Source organism: Trichosurus vulpecula, chromosome 3 (genome assembly GCF_011100635.1).
Source record: "Trichosurus vulpecula isolate mTriVul1 chromosome 3, mTriVul1.pri, whole genome shotgun sequence".
In the NCBI taxonomy this organism is placed as follows: Eukaryota; Metazoa; Chordata; class Mammalia; order Diprotodontia; family Phalangeridae; genus Trichosurus; species Trichosurus vulpecula.
Genome location: NC_050575.1, coordinates 208,798,151 through 208,825,440, shown reverse-complemented (window position 1 = coordinate 208,825,440; position 27,290 = coordinate 208,798,151). Strand labels below are relative to the sequence as shown.

At 38.3% G+C, this 27,290-nt stretch overlaps 1 protein-coding gene across 7 annotated transcripts in view; it reads left to right on the top strand.

Annotated features, from left to right (window-relative positions):
• Window positions 1-27,290, top strand: part of DTNB (dystrobrevin beta) — a 351,017-nt gene that overhangs the window by 232,089 nt on the left and 91,638 nt on the right. For 4 of the 7 annotated variants that reach the window (XM_036750793.1, XM_036750796.1, XM_036750791.1 and 1 more), the window contains 2 exons: window positions 8,713-8,802; window positions 12,519-12,606. In XM_036750793.1, the coding sequence (XP_036606688.1) occupies window positions 8,713-8,802; window positions 12,519-12,606 (178 nt within the window). The remainder of the gene's footprint in view (window positions 1-8,712; window positions 8,803-12,518; window positions 12,607-27,290) is intronic. The other 3 variants (XM_036750795.1, XM_036750794.1, XM_036750792.1) reach the window with 1 other exon arrangement.

The window sequence follows — 27,290 nt, the reverse complement described above, 5'->3', positions numbered from 1 at the left end:
TGAAAGTCAGCGTTTCTATTCAGCTCTGGTCTTTTCATTGACAAAGCTTGAAAATCCTCTATTTTACTGAAAGTCCATATTTTGCCTTGGAGCATGATACTCAATTTTGCTGGGTAGGTGATTCTTGATTTTAATCCTAGTTCCATGGACCTCCAGAATATCATATTCCAAGCCCTTCAGTCCATTAATGTAGAAGCTGTTAGATCTTGTGTTATTCTGATTGTGTTTCCACAATACTCAAATTGTTTCTTTCTGGCTGCTTGCAATATTTTCTCCTTGATCTGGGAGCTCTGGAATTTGACAACAATGTTCCTAGGAGTTTTCTTTTTGGGATCTTTTTCGGGAGGCAATCAGTGGATTCTTTCAATTTCTATTTTACCCTCTGGCTCTAGAATATCAGGGCAGTTCTCCTTGATAATTTCTTGAAAGATGATGTCTAGGCTCTTTTTTTGATCATGGCTTTCGTGTAGTCCAATAATTTTTAAATTATCTCTCCTGGATCTATTTTCCAAGTCAGTGGTTTTTCCAGTGAGATATTTCACATTGTCTTCCATTTTTTCATTCCTTTGGTTCTGTTTTATAATATCTTGATTTCTCCTAAAGTCACTAGGTTCTACTTGCTCCAATCTAATTTTTAAGGTAGTATTTTCTTCAGTGGTCTTTTGGACCTCCTTTTCCGTTTGTCTAATTCTGCCTTTCAAGGCATTCTTGTCCTCATTGGCTTTTTGGAGCTCTTTTGCCATTTGAGTTAGTCTATTTTTGAAGGTGTTATTTTCTTCAGTATTTTTTGGGTCTCCTTTAGCAAGTCGTTGACTTGTTTTTCATGGTTTTCTCACATCACTCTCATTTCTCTTCCCAATTTTTCCTCTACTTCTCTAACTTGCTTTTCGAAATCCTTTTTGAGCTCTTCCATGGCCTGAGACCAGTTCATGTTTTTCTTGGAGGCTTTTGGTGTAGGCTCTTTGACTTTGTTGACTTCTTCTGGCTGGTCCTCTTTGTCACCAAAGAAAGATTCCAAAGTCTTAGTCTGAATCTGAGTCTGTTTTCGCTGCCTGACCACGTTCCCAGCCAACTTACTTGACCCTTGAGTTTTTCGTTGGGGTATGACTGCTTGTAGAGTAGAGAGTACTTTGTCCCAAGCTTGAGGAGCTGTGCTGTTGTTTTCAGAGTTATTTCTACACAGCAAGCTTTGCCACACCAGCACTCCTCTTCCCCCCAAAACTGCCAACTTCGACTGGACTCAGATCTAAGCAGGCTCTGCACCCCTGCTCTAATCTGCCACTTAATTCCTCCCACCAGGTGGGCCTGTGGCCAGAAGCAACTGCAGCTGTAGCTTTGTAAGCAGCCTCAAGAGCTGTACCACTTCTGCTTCTCCCAGGGTGGTGGCCCAACCGCCAGCTCCTTTCACTCTGTCCCAGCAGCTTTTCCCACTAACCTTCTCTGTTGTCTTTGGTGTTTGTGCGTTGAGAAGTCTGGTAACTGCCACAGCTCACTGATTCAGGGCGCTAGGGCCTGTTCTGCCCATTTCCCAGTCTGGTTGGTCCAGGTGCGGTTTACGCTAGGCTCTGCTCTGCTCCCAGTTCCGTGCAATAGATCTTACCCTGCGACCATCCAGGCTGTCCTGGGCTGTAGCCCTGCTCTGCTATTTCGTGGGTTCTGCAGTTCTAGAATTTGTTCAGAGCCATTTTTATAGGTGTTTGGAGGGACCTGGGCGGGGTGGGGGGAGCTCATGCATGTCCCTGTTTTCCAGCTGCCACCTTGGCTCCGCCCTCCAACTCCTAATTCTTTAATCAAATTTAACTTTTTCATCAAAACCTCGGAGTTGGCACCAGATCAAATAATGATCAAGGAATCTACTGATCAAGAAATCTACTCTTCTACCACAGAAGAGCACAAAGAGCCAGCCAGAAACCCACAGGTCAGAGGAAAAAGGTCCCCACCCCCAGCCAGATTAGCTCCACAGCCTCCCAGAGTAACCCAAGAAGGCATATGTGGCCTTCAAGGCTTTGTGTCCAAGGGCAGTAAGAGCAAAGGACTTCCTTGGGAAAGCCATGACTGGCAATGACCAGCTCAGTGCTGCAGTATTCAAACTGGGACATCTGTGTCCTGGGGCTCTGAAGTTCTTAAAACTTTGTCCAGAGCTGCCAGAGAAGGCCCTGAAACCACATGCTCTGAAGCTCAAAAGATGTAGAAGGCCAAAGCAATGTAGTAGAGATTACTACAAGAACACAAGTGACCTGGGATGAGAATAAGAAGATAATCATTAATCATTACACCCAAAAGTGTAGCAGAGGGCATAACCTAGCCCTGACACAAAGCCTCAATTCAGGAACAAAAGCCAGAGAGGTGAAAAAGTCCAAGAAAACACCATTCAATACTGTATTAACAAATTATTGCCAATCTGACTCCATGACAACTACAAACAGCCAATCAAAGGAAAAATGGATTTTCCACAAGCACTATATGGATATTTAGAAGAAATGAAGCAAAGGAAAAAAAAATAAAAGCTCTTCAGGAAAGAATTAAAAGTAAAATAAATATCTTAGAAGAGAAAGTGGCAAACGTTGATCTTAAATGGAATTTCTGAAAACCAAAATAGATCAAGTGAAAATCAGTGACTATGAGCCAGTAAGAAATATTAGATCAAAATCAAAAGATTAAAATAATAGAAGAAAATATAAGATATATGGTATATGGTATAAAAAACAACAGACCTGTAAAATAGGCCAAGGAGAGATATTTTAAGAGTCATTGAACTTTATGAAAAACATGATTTTTTAAAAAAGGTATACAGTATATTTCAAGAAGTCATGAATGAAAACCTTCCAGACATATTAGAACCTGAGAGCAAAGTAAATATAGAAAATATCACAAATCACCTCCTTCAAACTATTGTGACACTGCGCAAAAACTGTGTTCATAAAGTCCAAGGAAATTTGGCCATACTCCAGTGATTATCTATAAATTATCAAATGCATTGGTGAGGGATAGATTTCAAGAGTTTGGACCAAGAGTGCTCCAGCAAACTCCTGAAGAGCAAAAGTAGAACCGAACCATGACAGAGAAGAGAGATATAGAGGAGAATCATCTGCCCTACAGACATCTTGGTGCAGAAGACCCTGATTGAATGAAGTCTCAGGAAAAGGTGATCTCTTTCCCCAACTTCTCTTTCCTATGCCTTTCTAACCACAGACACTATAACAATCCTTTGCTTCATTACCCAAACTTTTCCAGGAAAGTGAATTTTTGCCTCAACCAAAGAGGCCGGGGGTTAACTAGGGATCAATATAAAACAAAGTTATACAACCCAACCTCTGACCAAATGCTAAAAATTTTCTTAATTGGTGGCTCAGAGCAATTGTGACTAAACTCATAACTTCCTAAAGCTGAAGAGCAAGGAAGCATGTGGACCTTGGGGAACGTTATATCAACCCCTAGGCTTAAAATGAACTAATTATTTTAGTAGAGTATTACACATCAACAACTAGTTTGGCATTTTGTCCAGCATGTACTTGTCAAAAATCTGGCAAGAATTAGGGGCACGATCTATGATTGTGAAAGTTTGTTTTTGCCGCCTTTGCAAACTGATCTGCCTTTTTTTGAGCCAAGGCTTAATACACATTTTCATCCAACCACTTGACCTAACCTAGTCCTGTTTCATGATAACTAAAAACCTAAACCTGTTTGGTATTGCAGACATTTCACACTATGGAGACCACTTCTATCTAAACCATTGTCTAAATGGTGCTATGAATTTGTGGATTTTTAAAGTCCTTTGAGCATAGTCTTGCAGTGTTCTTTGGGGAGAAGAGTATAATACCCTGCTAAAAGAATTAGTTATCGATGTCAGTTACTACGAAGATCTTGTGAAACTCCTCTATAGTTGCTTATACCTTGCTCTGTGTAAAAGGTCTTTTGTTCTTACATCTGATGCCCTAGGCATGCAGGTGTAATGCTTTGTTGATTGAATAGATATTGGGGCCTCTAGAGAGGGAGAAAGAACAGGTATCTTATTTCTTCTGGAAGGAGAACTAACTGAATGTACTTTGATCCAACTTTTTTTCAACCCTTGTTTATGGTTCAGCTAACATTGCTGTCCTTCATTGACAGTAAAATGTTACTCATCTGGGCTCTATAAATGGAGGACAACCTCAAAATAATTTCTTCCTTTGTGACTTCTAAGAACATAAAAGTAAGGAGAGAATAAGTCTAAAATCAGCAGCTTTTTAAAACCATGGGTTCAGGAAAGCAAGGAGTGCTTTCAAATGCTTTCAGCTTCTGTGTCCAGGAATTCATTTTTTAAATCTGAAAGGCTTTTTTGTTTATGATACATTATTATGATGAGCAGGCCCATCCTCTGTTGGATTTGTTCCTTACCTGGCTTAGTAGTATTCATATTTATCTCTCTAAGGAGTATTGTCCTTAAAGCATTAAAGCTGCCATTTTAAAGATATTTTGACATTCTTTTCACTATGTGGTCTTCTTAGATATTTTTCTGAATCAAGTTTTACTCCACAGAAGACAGTCAAACTGCTTTATATGTAATTCTGCACTATGTACTGAGGCATATGTACATGTTTCATTCTTAATTAAGCCACCCTGTGCTGAGTGACCTCCAGGAATCCAAATTAAATTTTTGAGTAGCTGCAAGATGTGGGCAGCTAGGTGGAAAAGTAGATAGAGTGCCAGGCCTGGGATCAGGAAGACTCATCTTCCTGAATTCAAAGCCAGCTTCAGACACTTACTAGCTGTGTGACCCTGGGCAAGTCACTTAACCCTGTTTGCCTCAGTTTCCTTCTCTGTAAAATGAACTGGAGAAGGAAATGGCAATGCCAAGTAAACCCCAAATGGGATCACAGAGAGTCGGACACAACTGAAAAATGACTGAACATCTGCAAGATGCTATGTAGGGTATAAGAGAAGCATAATAACACCTCAGAACATATCTGGGAACCCATAACTAGCTGTGTGACTTGGGGACCTCATTCCACTTCTCTCAACTTGTTTTCTTATGTCTAAAATGAGACAATTGAGCTATATCAGTAGTGTCAAACTAAAATAGAACTATATTCCCAGCAGTGACATATTTACTTAGAAAACCACAAATTAACTTTATCTGTGTTGTATTGTATTTTTATTTATTGGGTTAAAACATTTCCCAATTGCATTTTAATCTGGTTCTGCCACACTCTTGGACCACATGACCTCAACATGGTATGGCAGAAAAAACAAACAATGGTGTATGTGTGTTCTACAAACATCGAAGAGTGGTGATAGATGAATGGTTTATCTCTAGGGCTTCTTAAACTTTTTCCACTCATGACCCATTGTTGGCCTTGTGTGGCCTGAGGCCATGTGCAGTGCCAAGTGTGCATGCTTTGTGTTCAGAACTAAGGCTGAAGTGAAGTTTCATGATCAACATGGGCAAACACTGCCAGAAACACCTCAGATTCATTAAGTATTTGATTTTTAATTAACTTTTGGTCCTTGTGTGTTCAGAAACCTTTTACTGTTGCCATGGGGTTGCGACCCACAATTTAAGAAATGCTGAATACTAAAAGTGCAGTTTTTTAATTTCACAGGATCTGACCCTTGGGTCTGATACCACCACCCCCTAAAGTAACAAAAATGGCTTTCCCAGGGCTAAGTCTTGATAATTCAGGAAATGGAGGAGGGTGGAAGGCGGAGAGGATGACGCCAAAGATAAACTTCACCTTATATTTTTGGTGAGGGCAAGCTCTGTCCCTTTCTCACCCTTCTGTCTATCAGTAATCATTTAAAGTGCCTATATGTACCAGGCATTGTGCTAGGAATTTTGGATACAAAGGGAACAGTCTCTGTCTGCCCTCAAGAAGCTTACATTCTACAGGGAAGACAGTATTTGTACATAGGGGAATGTATAAGTCTCTCTAAATCTTAGGTAAAGTATTACCAGAATCTGTGTCTTCCCAGAGACCTCCCACCACCTCTCAGCCAAGCCCAATTTCCATTTTATTTGTGTTGTGTCTTGTAGTTCTTCTCCTTTTCTTCCTCTGCCTAGCTAGAGTGAACCATGAACCATGAACTGTTCAAGTTCTTCCCTTTAATTACCCTTTTATGGATTTATTTTACCTCTTATTATAGCCTTCATTACATTTATCCGTATTCTTTAATGTGGACTCCAAAAAGCCTTTCTTGAAGGGAAACCTATATTTATCTCCTTCTCTACCTACCAGTACTTATTGGACCAAACATTTCAGCATTCAGATATGCCCCCTTCTTTCCTTAGATACCACCACTACATTGGTGCAAGTCTTCATTAATTCCTTCTTGGACTTTCATAATAGCTGGCTGGTAGGTCTGCCTGCCTTGCCTCAAATCTCTTCCCACTCCAATCCATCCTCCATTCAACTGCCAAATGATTTTTTAAAAATTCAGGTCGGACCTCTACTTAATAAACTCCAGGGGCTTCCTGTTGCCTTTAGGATCAAATACAACCTCTATTTGGCATTCATTGCCCTGCATAACCTACTGTACCCTCCTCACCTGCTACCCAGGACACACACCTTTCCAGTCTTCTTAGATCTTACTCTCCTCCACATGTTTTTTGGTCCAGTTATAATGGCCTCCTTGTTCCTCTAACAAGATGCTCCATCTCTGGGCTCTGAGCATTTTCTCTGACTCTCTTCCTTGCCTAGAATGTTCTTCCTCCTCATCTACCTACTGGCTTCCCTGACCGCCTTCAAGTACCAACTAAATTTCTACAGGAAACCTTTCTCAAGCCTTCTTAATTCTAATACCTTCCCTCTTTTAATTATTTCCTATTTTCCTATAGATAGCTTGTTAGCATATATTTGTTTGCTTGTTGTCTCCCCTCTTCTAAATTTTGTCACCCAGATTTTCTTCCACAGGCCTACCCTTCTAGCTTTATTATACATTACTCCCCTTCACCTACTCTAAAGTCCAGCCAAACAGGCTGCCTTGTCACCCAAGACACTCTATCTCCCTCTCTGTGCTTTTGTAGAAACTGTCCCCCATCCTTGGAATGTATTCCTTTCTCACCTCCATCTCTTAGAATCTCCAGCTTCCTTCAAAGCTCAGCTTAAGTACCATCTCTCGCATGAGGCTTTTCCTATTCTCACCCCCTCCCCAGATACTAGAGCCTTCCTCCAAACAAAATTAGCTTGTATCCTGTTCTTTCTTACATATCAGTGTTGTCTCCCCCAATAGAATCTAAGTTCCTTTGACCAGAGACTATCTCCTTTTTGTCTTTGTATTCCTCCAACATCTAGTGCAGTTTGGGTGATATCGTAGATGTTTAATGTGGATTCATTAAATATCATATAACTGAGGGTAGTTCTCCATGATTTTCTTGTCTTATGGTAGAAATAATTTTTCCCTTCCCACTCTGCCTTGTGCGCATTTGAATGTGTCCATGGTTGCATGTGGAGCAATTTATGGGAAAGAAAGGAGGGCTTCTTCATCTCCCTGAGACAGACTGGATGGCTCAAGGATAAAACAATAAGATTAAATTAGAGCTAATCAACAGGCTGAACACAGCAGTGAAAATGATTAGTTACTGTGTAGAGCTGAGAAATTTAGAAGAGAACAGATTCCTTATGTTAAAAATGGAAGAAGTTCTGCTCAGACTAGGAAACTGGAGAATAAAAGCACGTTAAGGAGATAGGCAAAAAGAATCCTAAACCAAGAATAGAATTTACTTCAAGAGAGTTTAATAGAGATGTTCAGACAGAGAAAAAGCAGTAAGATCCATCTCAAAACCTTGACTTTATATCTTACATATGTGTGAAAATAGCTTAGACACATAACCTTACTACAATAAAAATATAGTAGAATAGTTACTGAAGAAATCAAAGAGATGAAGAAAGAAACTTAAGGATCCGTTGCTTTTAAGGGGTGTGTGTGTGTGTGTGTGTGTGTGTGTGTGTACACATATTTATACATACACACATACACACACTAGTCCTTAGGTATTGGGTCGTCTTCTCCTCTGTCATTATCTCATAGAATCATTGAGCGTTTTATTTGTCCCTCTATTACCCCAGGTCTGGTTCCCCTTCTTCTGACCAAAGAGATAGTGGTTGAATTATACAAGAGGGAGAAATTGTGGAGGAGTATACCATATTCCTGATGCTCTAGACACAAAAAGTAGCCTTTAAACTCTTTGGGGTAGCAGTCAAGGCAGGAAACTATCAGCCAGCCAACTGTATAATCATAGAAGGGTTCAAAGTTCCTAACATTTTCTTTAAAATGTTATACAAGTACTTAAATGAATTTCCCAACTTGACCAATAGTAATCGTGGGTCCCCATCCTTTTATAATTGAATTATTACCTGATTGAAGAGGAATTATTTCTGCTTATGTTTTATATACAGCTAATCTCCACACCATTCTGAGTGCTCAGGTTTCTTTTCCTGCCAGATTTTTCCTAGGAAGCATATCCTTTACAGGGCCCAAAATTCTAGAAAAGCCTGGTAAGACCAGCTCTTCTCATGATGCAGCACAGCCTGCCAAACTACAAGAAACGCTTCAGATATTTGCGAAGTGCCCCATCCTAATAATGTCACCATTGTACAATGTGCTTTTAAAAATTGTTTTTCCCATTGATTTTTCCCATTGTTTTCCTATCATTTGCTCATATTAACCCATGTTTATTTCTCCCTCTTTTTGTGTTTGTGTTACGCTTGCTGTCTTTGCCTCCATTGTTCCCAGGTTACAGTATAGCCATGAAATACCCAGTCACTTGGCTGACGAGCATGCACTGATAGCTTCATATGTGTCACGTCTACAGCATTGTGCACGGTCAGTGTTTGAACAGCAGTTGGGCTTGTAAAGGGGAGGGAGGTTTTCCTTTTCCTGGGACTGCCAACTGAAAAAGCAGATCACTGTGGCCTTCACTAAGAAACTCTATCAGTAATAAATCCTGGATCCTTGAGAAACACCAAACCATGCTGTCCCCCATCTGCCTTTCCCCAGACTTCTTGGTCCTCTGTTCTGCAACTTTGCCTGAAAGGATGACACACAGGTTTAGACATACAAAGAGCCTTTTCTACATAATTACTCCTTATAGTGTTTCCTTTTTTCTCATAGAAGGAATCTATTCCCCTGGTTTTTATCCTTTTGCCTATCCCTAAAGTTTCATAAAACTTAGGGGATCTTTCCCATATCTTTAGGAGGAAAATAGGACTTGATGATTGATGGTTGTGACCCAAAGAAGTGTCTCTGATATAGCAGAAAGAGCCCTGGATTTGGAGTCTGCAAACATAGATTGGAATTGCAGCCCTGCTATTTATTGATGTTGGACATGTAATCTCATCTCTCTGATCCTCATTCTTCTTTTCTACCTACCTCACAGGGTTGTTGTGAGGAAGTGCTTTTTAAACAATAAATTGCTATATAAATTTCAACTATTATTATTTTACCCATCTAGGAAACGTCCACTGTGAACTCTGACCTAAACTTGGTGCTTACTGTACTCCCTGGGGAGGACAGAATCCTTGCTATCCATTGGTCCAATATCGTTGCAGAATTCTAGAATGGTGGCCTGAGGCTTCTGCCTAACTCAGGAAGATTTGTGAAGGTTTTTGCCAGGGTCTTTAACTTGGGTGGTCAGAGAACATAGGATACATGAGCAAGGATCTCCTGGCCAGAAGCCATATGGGAATTCATCTCTTCTTGAGGTGTTGTATCCAAGAAACAAGACCAAGAATTCAACATGATGCTTTCTAGAAGGCACTCAAGTTACTATGTAGTATTAGAAAAAAAGGAATATAATATAATATAATATAATATAATATAATATAATATAATATAATATAATTATAATATAATAGAAATATAATATATAATATAATAGAAAATACTTCCTCTCTCCTTCCCAAACAGAATGACTACAAGGTTATTGCAAGATACTTAATTGTCAAAGAAAAGTACAATTATACTTATGTTATTTACTTAAGGCAAGAAAGTGAACTACTGCATTTTAGAACAAAAGTTGAAACAAAACAGATTTTTAAAAATAAAACCAATGCTCAGAAATATATCAATAATCAGAAAATTAAATTAACCACTGTTCCCCTATCAGTTATGGTTAATTACTTGGACAACACTGCTGAAACAATTTTAGATTCCAAATGATATCCAAAGACAAATGAGATCAACATTAACCAAGTCCTCTTACTGGAATAGGAAGAATCTAGAAAGAGTGAAGACGAATCTAGAAAGGCCTGCAACATGACTTTTTTATGCCCAGGATCTTCTTCTTGCTGTTTTCTTGACATATGCTATCTACATTTCTCATCTCAATATATTGAGCATGTTCAGAGATTATTTTGAAACATTATTATTTTTCCCTGTTCCAGGTCTTTGAACTTTGCTTTGGTGCAGAATATTTCCTATTGACTTTTAGTCTTCTCTTCAACAGTGACTTCTACCATTGCTTTATATTAGCAATTATCATAAACTGCCATCAGGTGGTGGCAGTGCTTTGGTCCTGGCAACTCACAAAAATGTAAATGGTCCTCTCTTTTTCCTTCCTATCAGAGGGGAAAAGTAGGAAGGGTGTCCTTGCATTTTTCTTTGGCAGTTAATTATCTTGCAATAACCTTGTAGTCATCATTCTTGAACCTTGGTTACTCTACTGTATATCGCTATTCTGTGCTAAGTATGGGATATGTAGGATGCTGAGCTGAATTGAATTGACCTCAGTATGTGCCCTCATAGACCCTTTTTTAATGGAGTCCCTAATTGAGGCTTATTTTCTTGTGATTTGCATCTTTTGTCTGCAAGTAGATTCTTGTAAAAAAAATTCAAGTTAAGCTCAAAGGGATGTCAAGGAGCTCTGTTTTAACTCCTTCTGATGAACTAGTAAGAAAGGAGACCCAGCTATCGGTATTCTTCATTTCTAAAGCTGATGTAAAAGAAGCCTTATCCAAAAGGCATTTTCAAGCACCAAGGAGTGTGACAAGCACTTTACTAAGTGCTATACAAAGATAATTACATAGACATAGTCCTTACTAGTCTAAGACATACAATACTTACATGGATAAAACAATAGGGATCATAATATTATTGAAGCAGCTTTGCTTAACACTTTAATAGAAAGGCATTTGGGGAAATGATTGAACAGAAACAAAAATAATAAATTTTACAACATATTTCTGGGAAGAATACATTAAACAAATTCACATTAAGGTATGAATGACTCATTAGAATTGGAGGAGAGGATGCTTGTGGTATAGAGAACCAAGATTCAAAGAAGCAAAGGTTAAAAAGAGAAAATAAGGGATACTCACTTCACTTTTTACCCAGGAAGTACTCTATATAATGCCTGAGTTAAAGGTCAGTTTTAAAATAGTAGAGATTCAAAAGTTGACCCTGGAAAAATTCATTAGCTTAGGGCAAATTATTACCTTTTCTTAGTACTTTATTTTTTTATGATGCTTTAGTTTCTCTTTGGTTTCTGTGTTTTCAGAGCTTACTTATTTTAGGGGTTTGATGCTGTTAACAACAATGTGGCTAGCAGCTACTGTGGGAGTGAAGGACCCAACAAGACCAGCACACAGAAGGGCTGCCAACACAGGTTCTTTGATCTGCTTTTCTAAGGAAAGCAACTTTAAGGGGTTAACAATCTCAGTTTAATTAAACATGCATATATCATTCACTTAGTTCAGGAGGGAAAAGATCAGCCCCCTGAACTTCTGGGCAAATACAAACAGAAATTACAAACATTAACAGACAGACTTTGTCTAATTCAAATCACAATTCATGGTTACCAGAGAAGCACCAACATCTGAGTTACAAAGCTGGGGTGGGGGGCGCACTGTTTCAATAGCTTACCTAGAGTTTCATTACTGTTTCAGTGAGTGTACCCCCAAAAGTCAAATGCTAACTTTTCAGTACGAATACTCTGTTCTGGAGCCTGAGGTCTCTAGGCTCACTATCCAGGGTGTGGGAAACCAAGGTGTGGGAAAGCACCACATCATATACAAATCAATGACCCTCCATTGTCTTAGTGCTGAGAAGCACTGCAAGGCAAAAAAGATCCCACTTTACCTGCCCCATTCAAACAAAGGCCAGACTCATTAAAGGCACTTAAGAGAAGACCAGCAAAAAATCCTGCCCTGATTACCATTACAGATACCCTCCTCATTTCCCAACATCTTGGTAAAATACCTCTGTTTCAATTTTTACAAGTAGTAGGTTTTTTCTCTGCAAAATGATATAATCTTGCAGTTCCACCACTGATTGCAGCAGTAAAATGGGTAAGTGAGAAGGAACCAAAGCACTTTTTAAATGGGACCTAAATACCTCAGCCCAGCTATTGCCCCTATAAATCCTTTTTTGTCTCAGAGGACCAACAATACCTGTGACCTAAACCTTCTTTTTAAAATTACCATCCTGCTTTTAGAAGGATTTCCCTTCCCCCTTCTATAGAAAAAATTCCCCAACTTTCCAAGAATAAAGAAAAGGTGAGGCATAATTAATGGATATGTATTTTCTTTTTCTTTCTTTGGCAGTGTTCTGGACAGCCCCAGCCGACTAGATGAAGAACACAGACTTATTGCCCGTTATGCTGCCCGGCTAGCTGCAGAGGCAGGAAATGTAGTAAGTAAATGGAGGAGAATTGTTAAGTAGTTTATGACAGTTTTAGGTTGCCTCCACCCTCTTTCCTTCTCCCTTTTCTAAACTTTTGCTTTCTAGGGAATGAGGAGACTGACATAGCTCAAATTGGAAATAAGTCCCTGCTTTCCCTCAACAAAAATGAGTTTCTCTTAGAAGTGCCGAGAGTATGTGTATACTCAGTAGCTTGAAGGACTTTTTAATAACTTACCTTATGAGGGAAAAAAGGTCTAGTAGTCATTGGCTGAAATGGAAGATTTTATTCATACACACCCACACACCCACCCACCCACCCACACATATATATATACACACACATATATGTGTGTGTATGTATACATGTATAGGTGTGTATAGGTGTGTATATATGTATACACACATATACACACATGTATGTGTGTATATATATGTGTGTATATACATACATATACACATACACATACACATACACATACACATACACATACATATACATATACATATACATATACATATAGTGATTTCAACATATAACTTTTGAAGTTAACCTGGAAAGATAAATGAGAATAATTATTTTATTGTAACACATCCACTTAGGACTTAAATATCCATTCTTTGGAATGCTAATGCTCTTCTCACATTTGATTTTGTAATCATAAAAGTAAACTTATTAGTAAAAAAGAAACAATAAAACAGAATATCGAGAAATCCCAGAGAGGAAACAGGAGAAAGTTGGTGGTTAATGAGTTAAATCTAAAACCCTCGTTTAGTCACACTTGTTCTGGTTTCATTATAGAAAGTAAATGAGAGCTCAGAAGGCATTTCCTTTGGATAGGAAGAATACACCCTTTCTGCCAGCAGATAGAGATGTTTTAACTAAATGATTCATGGGCATGACCCTTCCAGTGCTTAGACATATGCTACTCTGAGAGCCATAGTGAAAAGAACACTGGACTTGAGCTCTGTCTTTGCTTTTTACTACTTGTGTGCTTAGCCCTTAGGGGTCTGATTTAAGTCAAGCATTAATACTAACTATAGTTACAATATTAGCTATTAATCAGATAGTAATATTAGGCATTGGGCAAATAATTTTACCCCTCTGGGCTTTAGTTTCCTCATATGTAAAATGAGTGGGTTAGAATATATGACCTCTAACATTCCTTCCAGACCCTATGAAATCTTATGATAATGTTGAGTTTTTAGTAGTATTGTTAGTTTCTTTTTCTGCGAACAGTTGTCACCTTTAGAGGACTTTGCCGATCTGTGATTAATTCACAAATTCTAGCCTCTTTTTGAAAAGCAGACCTTTAAAGTACTTTAATTATGGAATACCTCATGTTCCCTGGTCTTATCCTGCTCTCTCCTATCTTCATTCATGTATGTAGGCTATCCCAGGTTCACCTCTAACATACTTATCTCTGCCTTTTTTGAAATTCTCTGGTACCAGTTCTGATCCCCAGTTAGAAATAATCTTTCTTTCCTTAAAATCTGTATTACTACTGTTTGACATCTCATATGCACTTAATCATTTTCTAATTTTTATTGTAGTTACTTGTATATAAAGTTTGTCCTATTAGATTATAAAATCCTTGAGATTAAAGATGATATTTTTGATCTTTGTGTCACCAGGCCTTTTCTTGTAGTAGACAGTTAACACATGTTTGTTGGCTAGAAAAGAAATGAGGACGATAACTCCTTTAATGTATTAAACCAGAACATTTCTATAGCTAATACAAATGATTTACATTGTCTCTCAGTTGCTTGACTTTCTCAAATTTCTTCTTTAACAAAAATTAAACCCTTAAAGGTCTAAGCAGTGAGTAGTCTCCTGTGGATTCGATTTCTTCCTTTTTAGATTTTTAAGAATTTAACAAACACCAAATAAAACAAATATTTCCATATTACACAGTAGAACAGAAAAAGAAAATTATACACAAAATTAGAAATCTGTTATGTACAACTTGCTTTTCTTTTTGAATATATAATCATTTTAACATGTAACTTTTAAAACTGTCCTGCTTAACTGTGGTTCTTTCTGGACTTTCTTCTGTTCTCTTTTGTACATTTAAAAAAAATCATTGAAAACCCTCTTTACCTTCTTTATTTTTTCCTTTTTTGGACAGCTACCCTATCCCATCCCTATCCCCTCAGGGTGAAAAACAAACAAACTGACTCTTGTGACAAATGTGCATAATATAACAAAACCTTATTGGCCATGTCTGAAAACTTATATCTTATTCTCCAGCTTGAGTCTTTTAGAAGATGATTGCCGTACTTCATCATCAGTACACTGAAACTGTGGTTGGTCGTTACATTAATGAGAGTTCCTAGGTCTAGTTGTGTATCTTTATCACAACACTCATTATAATATAAATTGTTCTCCTGGTTCTGTTCACTTCACACAAGTCTTCCCAGTTTTCTGTAAAACCATCCCTTTTTGGTCATTTCTCATGGCACAAGTATTCTGCTATGTTCAGATACCATTTGTTCAGCCATTCTCAAATTGATGGTTTCCAGTTCTTTGTCACTACTCTGCTATAAGTAGTTTTGTGTAGATGAGTCCCTTTCCTCTTTCTCTGACTGCTTTGGAATAAAGGCCTATGTAACTGTATCATTGTATGTACAGTAGTAGATTTTTGGCCATGGTTTCAAATTGCTTTCCAGAATAGCAGGGCAAATTCACAGTTACATCAACAGTGTGCGTATTTTCAGATAGACCCTTCCAACAATTGCCATTTTCTTTCTTTTTGTCAACTTTACATATCTATTGGACATGAAGTGAAACCTCAGAGTTGTTTTAATTTCCATTTCTGTAATTATTAGTTATTTGGAGCATTTTTATATGATTGTTGATACCTTACATTTCTTTCTTTTAAAACTCCCTGTTCATATTTTTTCACCATCTATCTACTGTGGAATGGCTTTCATTTTATAAATTTTAATAAGTTCCATATATATTTCAGATATAAAACCTTTATCAGAGAAACTTAAAAGTTTTAAAGTTTTCTACCAGTTTCCCTTCTAATTTGAACCGCATTGATTTTGTTTGTGCAAAAACTCTTTAATTTTATCTAACCAAAATTGTTCATTTTATCTTCCGTAATTGTCTCTGTCTTATTTGATTATAAACTCTTGTCATCTCCATACTTTTATCTACTTTAGTTTCATTGTGACTAGTTCTCCTTTCTGGGCAGTAGACATGGCCAGAAATATATATATGTGTGTGTGTGTGTGTGTGTGTATGCACACAGACACCCTAGTTCCTCTATCTTGGTGATTTTTTCAGGCTGCTATCATTTGAATAAAGGGATTATTCAAGAGATCTACTGTTTGCTTAGAAGAATTGACACTGTTTAAGGAAATATATGACAAGGGCATAGGCTACATGTGACTCTTATTGAATCCCTATGTGATACTTGGAACATTAGTGTAAATGGCCCACTGAGGCAGCCTAATGCTTGGCTCACTGGACCTGGAGTAAGGAAAACCCAAGTTAAATTCTGGTTTCAGACACACATTAGCTGTGTGACCCTGGGCAAGTTGGTCTCAGTTTCCTGAATTGTAAAATACATTTACCTTCCAGGGTTGTTCTTAGGATCAAGTGAGGTATTTGTAGTTTTTAGCACACTGCCTGGCACATAGAAAGTGTTTAATCTATCTGTCATGTTAATTAGTCAGTAAAGACATGTTATATCTCAGTTGTCCGCCAGGTGGCTCTGTATACAAATACCAACCAAATGCTTTCTCATCAGAGTCCCTTTGGTGCACATGTGCTTTGAAGACTCATGTCACCAAATCTTGTAGCTCCAGGCAACTAGATGGTTAAGAGGATAATTAAATATAGAATGTATTAAGCTTTAATAGCTTAAGATGTCACTAAGACTTTTGGGGGACACCCTGTATTGTTCAGAATTTTTTTTTAAATGAAAAAACCTAAGGCTCCATCTAACCCTACATTATAACCTTTCTTTCTGAATAACCTCTCACATTCATAGAACACAGTCACTCTGTTTACTATGGCCACGTAATGTATTGGACATGATAGAAAGTAGAAAAGAAATGGACACTCTTCTTGATAACAGTATGTGGTAATCATGGAAAACCTTCCCCAAACCACAGAACTTACTGCAATGTGACAAGTACCACCTTCACAAAACTATACAGTATAAGAAATGCCAAGTACGCTCAGAGAAAAGGGTACTGTGACCAGAAGCAGAGCCCCTCTTATGGTTAAACAAAGCCAATTTCTCATAAAAAAAGGGCCAAGACCATAAAGAAGATTGAACTGAGGCTTGAATGTGTTGAGCCCAACTTCTAGTTTAAGAGAATAGTGGCCATTAAGTGATGGAGGCACTTAAAACTGGGAGGAAACTAGAAGAAAAAAACCAAGTGATCCAGTTCTAAGCTTTATCTTTTAAAGATTTTCATAATAAAAACAATTAAAATGTTGAATCTATAATATTCATATTCTTTGACCTCATGTTTGCTGTTTAGGTATGAAAAAGTCTTGAGTAAACCAAGTCATGTTACCTAAAACTTTTCTCATGTGGAAAAAGCTAATAGATGCTAAAAGATGTGGCTGAGTATGTAACTTTGATCAGATACTGAGTCAGATATGAATATGGTTCATACAGATAATGAATTTTGATCAAAATCCTTTGTTATTCAGAGAGCTCAGCTGGGATTTTCTGGGGGTCTTGACTGGTGGCACTGTTGTTAAAATCAGTTATGAACTGCCTGTGTGCCCAGGGAAACAAAGTAGAGAATAGAAATACAAATAAAGATAGGGAGAGATTATGGTCTAACTTTGACATACAATATAAGACCTATCATATTGGCATTCAGTAAATCAGTAGTTGTGAATTCATCAACTTCAGAGGTTGCTCTCTGTGAAAGTATTATCTTAATGAAGAGTCTACCTCCTGGGTACTTGGGTCAAGTAAGCCTCTGAGGAGAATCACTTAGTAGTGACTGAAATGCCTGGTAGAGCATCATTAAAAAGACTATTAAACAACAGAACTGCTGATATTGTTAATTCTGTGATAAGAAGTGATGGGAATGAGAGCTGATGGGGAAAAAAAAGATGATTTGTAATAGGAAAGACTTGTATGGAAGTCAGGGATCCTATGGTATTATTGTATTTTATTGTATTATTGATATGTATCAGTTTTTCCAGAAAGTCATTTATTATTTCTTTTGTCATAGCCATAACCAGTCTGTAAGCTCTATGAAGGCAGGGTAGTGGCTGTCTTAAACTTTCTATCTCTCTCCATGCCTGGTGTGATGCTCTTCACGTAGGAGATAATTAATAAATGTTTGACTTAAACTCATAAGAAAAATCAACCAGGTATTCATGCTTGGCATGTCTGTACAGCCATCTCCAGGAAGTTCTTCCATACCTACAGAACATGGAAAGGAATGAATGGTGTCTTTGAGTACCTGGGACTTAGCTATGCCTCTAGACTCTTATAAGAGGAGGCACAAGGGAAGAAGAAAGCTATCTATTGCCTCATTTTATGCTACCTACAATCATACCCAACTCTCCTTTGTTTTTAAAACACCACCATTTGACCATATCATCTATTCAAGCTATAGCCCTATTCCTCTTCCTTCACAGTCAAATTCCTATAAAAGACTAAATAAGCTTGTTTCTTCCATTTTTTTCTCCTTTCATTTCTTTATCCCCTTGCAGTGTGGTTTCCAACTTCATCACTCAATTGAAACTGTTCTATCCAGAGTGGTCTGCAGTCTCTTGAGTTGTCAGTTCTTATGACCTTTTCTTAATCTTCATCGTATTTGACTTTTCTGTAGGACTTTAACATTATTGGCCATGCTCTTCTCTTGATTACTCTTTTCTCTCTAAACTTTGGTGACACAATTTTCTTGGATCTCTTCCTATGCATCTGATGTCCCTTTGCTTTATAATCATCCCATGTGTATAGATTTATCTCATGGCACTGTACTGGCCCCTTTATCTTCTCTCTCTATATTTTCTCTCTTGGTGATCTCATTAGCTACTGTGGGTTCATTTATCATCTTTATGCAGATGACTCCTAGCTATGTATCTGGAGCCCTAAGTTCACTCATGAGCTTTGGTCCCAAATTGCCAACCACTTGTTAGACATTTCAAATTGGATATCCTATAGATGTTTCAAAGTCAACATATTCATTTTTATTTTTTAGTATACATTTTGTTCTTCCCCCAATCACACGTTAAAACAATCTTTTAATATTTTTTAAAAGTTTTGAGTTCCAAATTCTGTCTCTCCCTCCTTCTTTCCCCTGCCCCCTCCCCGAGACAGTAAGCAATTAGATATAGGTTATACATGTGCAGTTATGTAAAACATTTCCATATTATTCATTTTGCACAAGAAGTCTCAAATAAAAGAAAAAATGAAAGAAAGAAAGTGAAAAATAGCATGCTTCAGTCTGTATTCAAACAATATTAGTTCTTTTTCTGGAGTCAGATAGTATACATCATTATTAGTCCTTTGGGATTGTCTTGGATCACTGTATTGCTGAAAATAGATAAGTCATTCACAGTTCTTTATCAAATAATATTGCTATTACTGTGTACAATGTTCTCCTGGTTCTGTTCACTTCACTATGCATCAGTTTTTCCAGAAAGTCAACATATTCATAACAGAACTCCTACCACCCAAACCCACCCTTCTTCTGAACTTGTCTTGTTTCTGTCAAGGCCATAACTCTTCTTGTAGATGCCGAGGTTCCATCTTATTTTCCCTCTTTCCATATGTCTAACCTCTTGCCAAAGCTTGTCAGTTCTGTTTCCACAGCATCTCTCCTACCTGCTTCTTGCCTCTACCTACATGACTGCTATCTTAGTTCAGAGCTCTATCATCTCAGACCTGGACTATTGCAATAGCCTCCTAATTGGCCTACCTGCTTCAAGCCTTTTCCTTTTCTGGCCCTTCCTATGCAAGGCATATTCCTAAAGCATAGTACTGACCATATTAGTCTTGAGTTTACCTGCTCAATAAACTCCAGTGACTCCCTATTACCACCAGAATCAAATACAGGCTCTTCTGTTTGGCTTTTAAAACTCTTAACAACCTGGCTCCGGTCTACCTTTCCCAGCTTATTATGTATTACTCCCCTTCACACATCCTAAGGGATAGCCAAACTATCCTTACTGTTCCTCCCCCAATAAACTCCACCTCCTTTCTCTTTGCCTTTGTGTGGACTGCCCTTGATCCTTGGAATGTATGCCACCCCCCCCCCCCCAACCTTTTGCCTCTTAGAATTTTTAGTTTCCTTCAAAGTTTAGCTCAAATACTAGTTCTTGCATGAGGTCTTTCCTGATTCCTCTACCCCTATACTGACCTGCAGCTTCTAATAACCCCTTCAATTACTCTGTATCTGTTTAGTCTTATGGATATATTTTGTAGCTATCTCTCCCTCTAGAGCAGGAACTTGAAGGTAAGGACAGTTTTGTTTTTCTTTATATTCTCGGCACCTATCACTGTGTCTGTCACATAACAGGTACTTGATAAATGTTTGCTTAATTGATCAAGCTCACCATCTAATAGGGATTTTCAGAAGCCATGAGTTCCTGGTCACCAGTCCTTCCTCACTTTTGTACTCTGGTTCTTATTTGTTCAGTTCAACATACTGATTTCAGTACTAACTTGGATTTCTGAAAGATAAATGTGTTGTAGGCAGCTCAGGAGTCTGATCAAATCAAGTCAGGTCAAGGAGCATTTATTAAGCACCTATTATGTGCCAGACACACTGTACTAAGCTCTGGGAATACAAAGAAAAGCAAGCAAAAAAACCCAACCCCTGCTCTCAAGGACCTCACAGTTTAATAGGGGAGACAACATTCCAAATAACTGTACAAGCAAGATATATGTACAGGATAAATTAGAGATAATAAAAAGAGGGAAAGGTGGTATTGATGTGGATCAGAAAAGACTTCTTGTAAAAGGTTGGATTTTAACTAGGATATGGAAGAAATCAGAGAAGTCATGAAACAGAGATGAGGGAGAAAATTCCAGGCAAAGGTTACAACCAATGAAAATGTCCAGTCAGAAGATGCTGTGTTAGTGTGTTGTCTGAGAGAAACAGCAAGGAGATCAGTATCACTGGATTATATACTTGGAGGGGAGTAAGGGGGAAGAATAGGAAAGAGGGGGCCAAGTAATGAAGGGCTTTAAGAGTCAAACAGAGGATCTTATATTTGATTCTAGAGATAATAGCCATTGGAGTTTACTGAAGAGTGTGTGTGTGTGTGAGTGTGTGTGTGTGTGTGTGTGTGATAGAGAGAGAGAGAGAGAGAGAGAGAGAGAGAGAGAGAGAGAGAGAGAGAGAGAGAGAGGAGAGAGAGAGGCAGGCTTGTTTTTAAGAAAGATCCATTTTTACTGCTGAATGAAGGATGGACAAGTGATCAGAGACCTGAGTCAGGGAGACTGACTAGCAGGCTCTTACAGTAGTCCAGGTATGAAGTTATGAAGGTCTGCGCCAGGGTGGTAGCACTTTAAAAGGAGAGAAGGGGTGTGTATGAGAAATATTATCCACACCTAGCAGATGAGACCTGGATGAAGACACAGCAGAGAAGACTGAAAAAGGTCAGTCCAACGCAGTGTTCACAAAAACCTAGAGAGGAGAGAGTATCAAGGAGCAAAGGGTTGAAAAGATTTGGTAACTAAGGACTATTGATAACTTGGAAAGATCAATTTTAGTTGAATGATGAAGTTAGAAGCCAGATTTCAGTTTAGAAGAGAGCAGGAGAAATGAAAGTAAAGGCATCAATTGTAAACTGCCTTCTTGAGGAATTTCACCACAAAAGGGAGAAGAATATGGGGTGACAGTTTGAGGAGTTGGATGGATCAAATTAGGGGTTTTTGAAGATAAGTGAAGATATGGGTGTATTTGTGGATAGGGCAGCAGCATAAGGAGAAATTAAAGATTAATGAGTGAGTTGGATTGATTCAGGGGCAAATGTGCTAGAAAAGATAGGATGGAATGGAATCATTTGTGCATGTAAAGGGTTTTCTTTGGCCAGGAGAAAGGACCACTTCTTCATCTTTGACAGAGTTAAAAAAGATATCAGTAACAAAACTCTTTTCAGGCAAGGAGCCCTAGGCTACCTGCCACTACCAGTGGCAAACAGGAAGTATCTCTCAACAGCAAAGGGAAAGGAAGTAGGGCACCTTGAAAGTATACACCTGCACACAGATCTTGTCATTTTACAGTGTCTCACTAATCTCTGCATTCTGTGAGGACTTCTAGAGGGTCCTGCCACTCCCTACAGGAATGAAACACTTGTGTAGAAACGCCTGATACTGTTATGTTTACCTAAAGGCCACAGGTCCCATTATTTCTCAGTGCTTTTTTATAAGCCCAACAAGCAAACATTTTCTAAACTCTGGGATACAGCCTTCATTATTACTCCCTGGAAATGCACAGATTTAGAAAAACCAAAAGAAAAACTAGTTCATAGGAAACTGCAGAGAGTTCCCAAGGAGAGAATACATATTAACTATGTTTTAGAATAGACTTTTGATGATGACCCAGTCACTCTTTCCTCCCTAGGCACAATTCTACAACATTATTTGAATGCAGGTACTTCTGACAAAGTACAGATGATTTTTAAGCTGTCCTCACATATTAAGGAATTAATTACCCAGTGCATATTCCATTCTTAGGAAATAATGTTGATTGACAGAGCAGCCCAGAAATCCCTAACCAATTCCTTGTTTTTCATTAGTGAGTTATGTGGCAGAGTTCAGGTTAACAATTTTTAAGGTAGATTCTGAGTACCTACCAACAGACTTCAAACAATCCTTAAGGAAAATCTACGTGGCATATAATAACTCATATTTGTATAATGCTTTAGAGGTGACTTACCTATGTCATCTAATTTGATGTTCAAAACAACTCTGTGAAGTAAGTCATACTAACTTGATTATTCCCATTTTACAAATGGAAAAAGAAAATCACTTTCTCTTAGGTAACCCAGAGAATAAGCATGAACTCAACTTTAGTAACTTAACCATGGTTCCACCACTCTTGACAGAGCCCAGATACTTATGGCAGATTTTCTTAGTCCAATGTTCGTTCTTCTCAAAAATAAAGAATGGTAGTTCTAAAATTTCTCATGTTACATCTCAGGAAAAATGTTTATGTGTTGGATTCTTTGCCAGTTATTTCTGATTTATTTTCTTTCTTAACATTTGTCCATCTCTATACCGAGAAAGATTGTACCTTACTTGGCCCTCAGGTAGTTTAATTAATAGAGTACTAGACATGGAGTCAGAAAGGAAGACCTGTGTTCACATCCTGCCTCAGACAATGAGTCATTTAACCTCTCTTAGCCTCAGTTTCCTCTTCTGTAAAATGAAAATAATAATGACATTTACCTTAGAGGGTTGTTGTGGTGATCAAATTAACTAAAATATATAAAGCATTTTGCAAACTTTAAAGCTATAGAAATGCTAGATGATGTTGGGGTGTTTTATTTTTATTTTTTACATTTTAAGTTCTGAGCTGTCTTTCTCCCTTGTTCCCTCCCTCCTTCCCTCCCCACCCCACACTCATGAAGGCCACCATTTGATACAGTTGTGTGTGTGCATGTTTATGTAAAACCATACTATTTATATTTCTATTTATCAGTTCTTTCGCTGGAGGTAGATAGCATCTTCCTTCATAGGTCTGCTGATTTGAATATTTGTAATACTCAGAATAACTTAGTCATTCACAGTTCTTAGAACAATATTACTGTTACTGTATACAACATTTTCTTGGTTCTGCTTGTTTCACTCTTCATTGTTTTATACATGTTTAGAAAAACATTCCATGTTTTTCTAAAATCAGCCTGCTCATTTCTTACAGTACAGTAGTATTCCATCACAATTATATACCACAACTTGTTTAGCCATTCCTCAATTGATGGACATCTCCTCCATTTCTAGTTCTTTCCAATCAACAAGAGAGCTGGTATGAATATTTTAGAGCATATAGGTTCTTTTCCTTTTTCCCTGATCTGATCTCCTTGGGAAACAGACCTAATAGTGTTATTGCTGGGTCAAAGGGTAATACAGTTTATTGGATCAGTTCACAGTCCCACCAACAGTCTTAGTATCCCAATTTTTCCACATCCTTTCCAACATTTGTCATTTTCCCCTTCTGTCATTTTAGCCATTCTTATAGGTGTGAGATATCTCAAAGTTATTTTAATTTGCACTTCTCTAATAAATAATTATTTAGAGCATTTTATATTACTTTATATAGCTTTGATTTCTTCACCAAAAAACTGCCTATGGGGCAGCTAGGTGGCGCAGTGAGTAGAGCGCTGGCCCTGGAGTCAGGAGGACCTGAGTTCAAATCTGGCCTCAGACACTTGACACATATACTAGCTGTGTGGCCTTGGGCAAGTCACTTAACCCCAATTGCCCTGCCCCCAAAAAACTGCCTGTACATATCCTTTGACCATTTGTCAGTTGGGGATATTGTTGTTTTTTAAAGTTTTTCTCTTGTCCTTCTCAGGAGGGTGTGAATTCTGTGAATGCACTATTACCCTGGCCTCCTGTGGGTTAACCCATCAAACCTCAGGAGGCTCTGAGTCACATTATTGCTTCCCCACATAAAAAAATACATCAAAGCACTTAATTCACAATGCAGCAATATGTAGATGATGCTCTTTTGAAGCTTTATCTTCTTTCTCATCATCTAACTTTTTCCTTTCCTGTGAGCCAAGCTTGGATTCTGATCTTCTGGCACCTGACCTTTTTTTCCTCTCATCCCTAATTAAATTCTGATCTTCTTGTATCTAATAGTTGTCTTCACTGATGTGTGACATATTTTTATTTGAATTCTGCCCCCTGTCCTTTACCAACCTGATTTAGCCTGGAATTCTTCTGTGATTTAGCCATCCAAAGCAGGGATTAGATCTACTGGTCTATCCATCAACAATTTGTGTTACAAAGGGCTTTCATATTTTAAATAAGCTGTGATTCTTTCAAGAGCTAACCCATGCTTCTGATTTTTAGTACTTAGCAAATTGAGATGTGTATTGTGTTACTCATTTTATATGGATAGTAAAAGATTTAGGAGTTATGGGGCCTAGGATCTGGTGTTCGACTGTCTAGAAATTACTGTAAAGCAACAATTTTGGGTTCTGGTTTCAGTTTTTCTATTTGCCTACTAAACAAGTCTTTTTAGTTTGCCTGTTCAGAATCTCTCTATATTCCTAGACTTAGCTTCCACCACTACAGAAACCGTATTATCTGGTATTGGACTAAAGAGGCCAAGCATGCAAAATTAAAAGCAAGCTTCTGGTTGCCTTGGTTCTGGACATCTTAATTACCTTTAGAATTTATCAAGAAAAATATAAGTAAATAAAAATTGGAAAGGTACTTCTGAACTTGGATGTCCGAATTTATCCTATATCAAGTGTGTACTGTATGTACAGCATTGATGATGCATAAGCAAAAACAAGATTGTTCCTGCCTCCAAAGAGTTTAGATTCTACTGGAAAGGAGCATGGGGGTTGGAGGAATGGGAAGGGGAGGTATAATACCTATGCACATAAGTATATGAAAGGTCATTGAAGATGAAGAGTGCGAAAGCACAACCTGGGGGACTTGGAAAGGCACTCCTAAAAAGTGGCATTGGAACTGAGACCTGAAGGAAGCTAGGGTTTCTAAGAGGCAGAAAGTAGAGAACCAGATGAGAATAATATCACAGAAAACAAGGAGGAAGAGAATTCCCAGGAGGGTGAGGAATGAGAGAAAGCCATAGAATTTAGCAGTTAAGAGGGCCTTGGTAATTTTGGAGAGCATTTTCAGAGGAAAAGTAGGGTCAAAAGATAGTTTGCAATGAATAGGAGTTGAGGAAGTGAAGACGAGGAATATAGATTAGAGGAAAGGAGAAGAGATTTAGAACAGTATTTTGAGGGATAGCAATAGATCTTTTAAAGAAGAAGGAGGCCTGAGCATGTTTGTCAGCAGCTGGGAAAGAGTTAGAAAGGAGGGATCAAAAAATTAGAAAAAATGGGATTTGAGGAAGCAGTCTCCTGGAGAAGTGGTGGAGGATACAAACAGACATAAAGGGAAAGCAGTACCTTTTTCTTAGATTCCACGCTTTCTCTCATTTCCCCATAGCTAATGTTTTCAAGTCTCATTTATTTTACCTTCATAACATTCCTCATATATGTCCCCCCTTCCTCCTCTGACACTGCCAGGGTCTTGGTGCAGGCCCTCATCACCTCACACACGTACTTAATGCACTATAGGTTGCTTGTTGGTCTCCCTGCCAAAGGGCTCTCCCTACTCCAATCCTCCCTCTACTCAGCTACCAAATGATCTTCCCAAAGCACCTCACTTGATGAATTCCAGTGGCTCCCCATTACCTCCAGAACCAAATATAAAATCCTCTGTTTTGCATTCAGAGTCCTTCACACCTTTTCCCCCAACCCACATATCCACTCTTTTTACACCTTACTCACCACCCACATACTATGCAATACAATTATACTGGCCTCCTTATTGTTCCTCAAATAAGACATTCCATCTCCTGGTTCTGGGTATTTTCACTGGCTGTTCCCTGTGTCCCTCCCCTTTGCTGGCTTCCTTCAAATCCACAGCTGACATCTTACTTTATACTGGAAGCCTTTCCTAATCCCCCTCAATGCTAGTGCCTTTATTCAGTTAATTATCACCAATTTATCCTCTATGCATCTTGTTTGTACAGTTTGCATGTCATCTCCCCATTAGACTGCGAGCCTGTGAGAACTAGGACTTTCTTTTGCCTTTCTTTGTATTCTCAGAGCTTACTGGTGTCTAGCGGATGCTTAATAAGTGTTTATCAATTGACTCAGAGACTAATGTAAAGGAGGAGAGGATGGGGAACAGATGAGTTTTGGGGTATATAGTTGAGAGGAAGAGGGAGTTCGTGATGGATAATGTTGCTTTTCAGATCTGCAGACGGGTGGTGATAAGGGAATGGTATACAGGGATTGGGGAGAGATGATTTGGAATACTTCCCAAAGGGAATGTAATAGAGATTCAGATGCAGCAAAGAGAGAGCCAAGTTAAGATTAAATAAAATAAATCTGTAGTAAACCCAGTCAGCACATTCCTATTACTTTCTAAAGGGGTACTCAGCAGCATATAAATAGCACAGAAGGTGTATAGTAAGGGGGTAACCCAAGGTTAAGATCTGGTAAGCTAGGAGTGGTAATAGGACAAGAAGGCAATAGATTCAAGGGTGAAAAAGAGTCTGTAGTAGAACTGGTCATCTATAGGGTCGAGACTCTAAAGGAACAAAAGGGAGGCCAGAGCAATGATGGTAGATAGATTTGAGGAATAAGGACGGTTTGAAGGTAACGAAAGTCATGGTGATGACAAAGTATGTGTTCGGGGAAAGTGAAACAAATGTAGAGACACAAGGATAAAAGGCTATGATCTGAAAGGTGGAATTTCAGAATTCAGGATCATACAGATAACACAAGTATAGATGATGGTGACATGATAAGAAATAACTTTCCCTATGGGTGGTTGAGAGGAGTAAACATTTTGCATCATGGGAGGTGAGAATCCTAATAAACTGAAAAGCCAGAGTGTTGAAGTCCTTTTGCATTAGGGAAGGGGCTGAGTGGAGAGGAAATATGTGAGCCAAGAACCAAACTTCTTAAGAAAAGAAGGAAAATTACCTGGAAGCAGGTACAT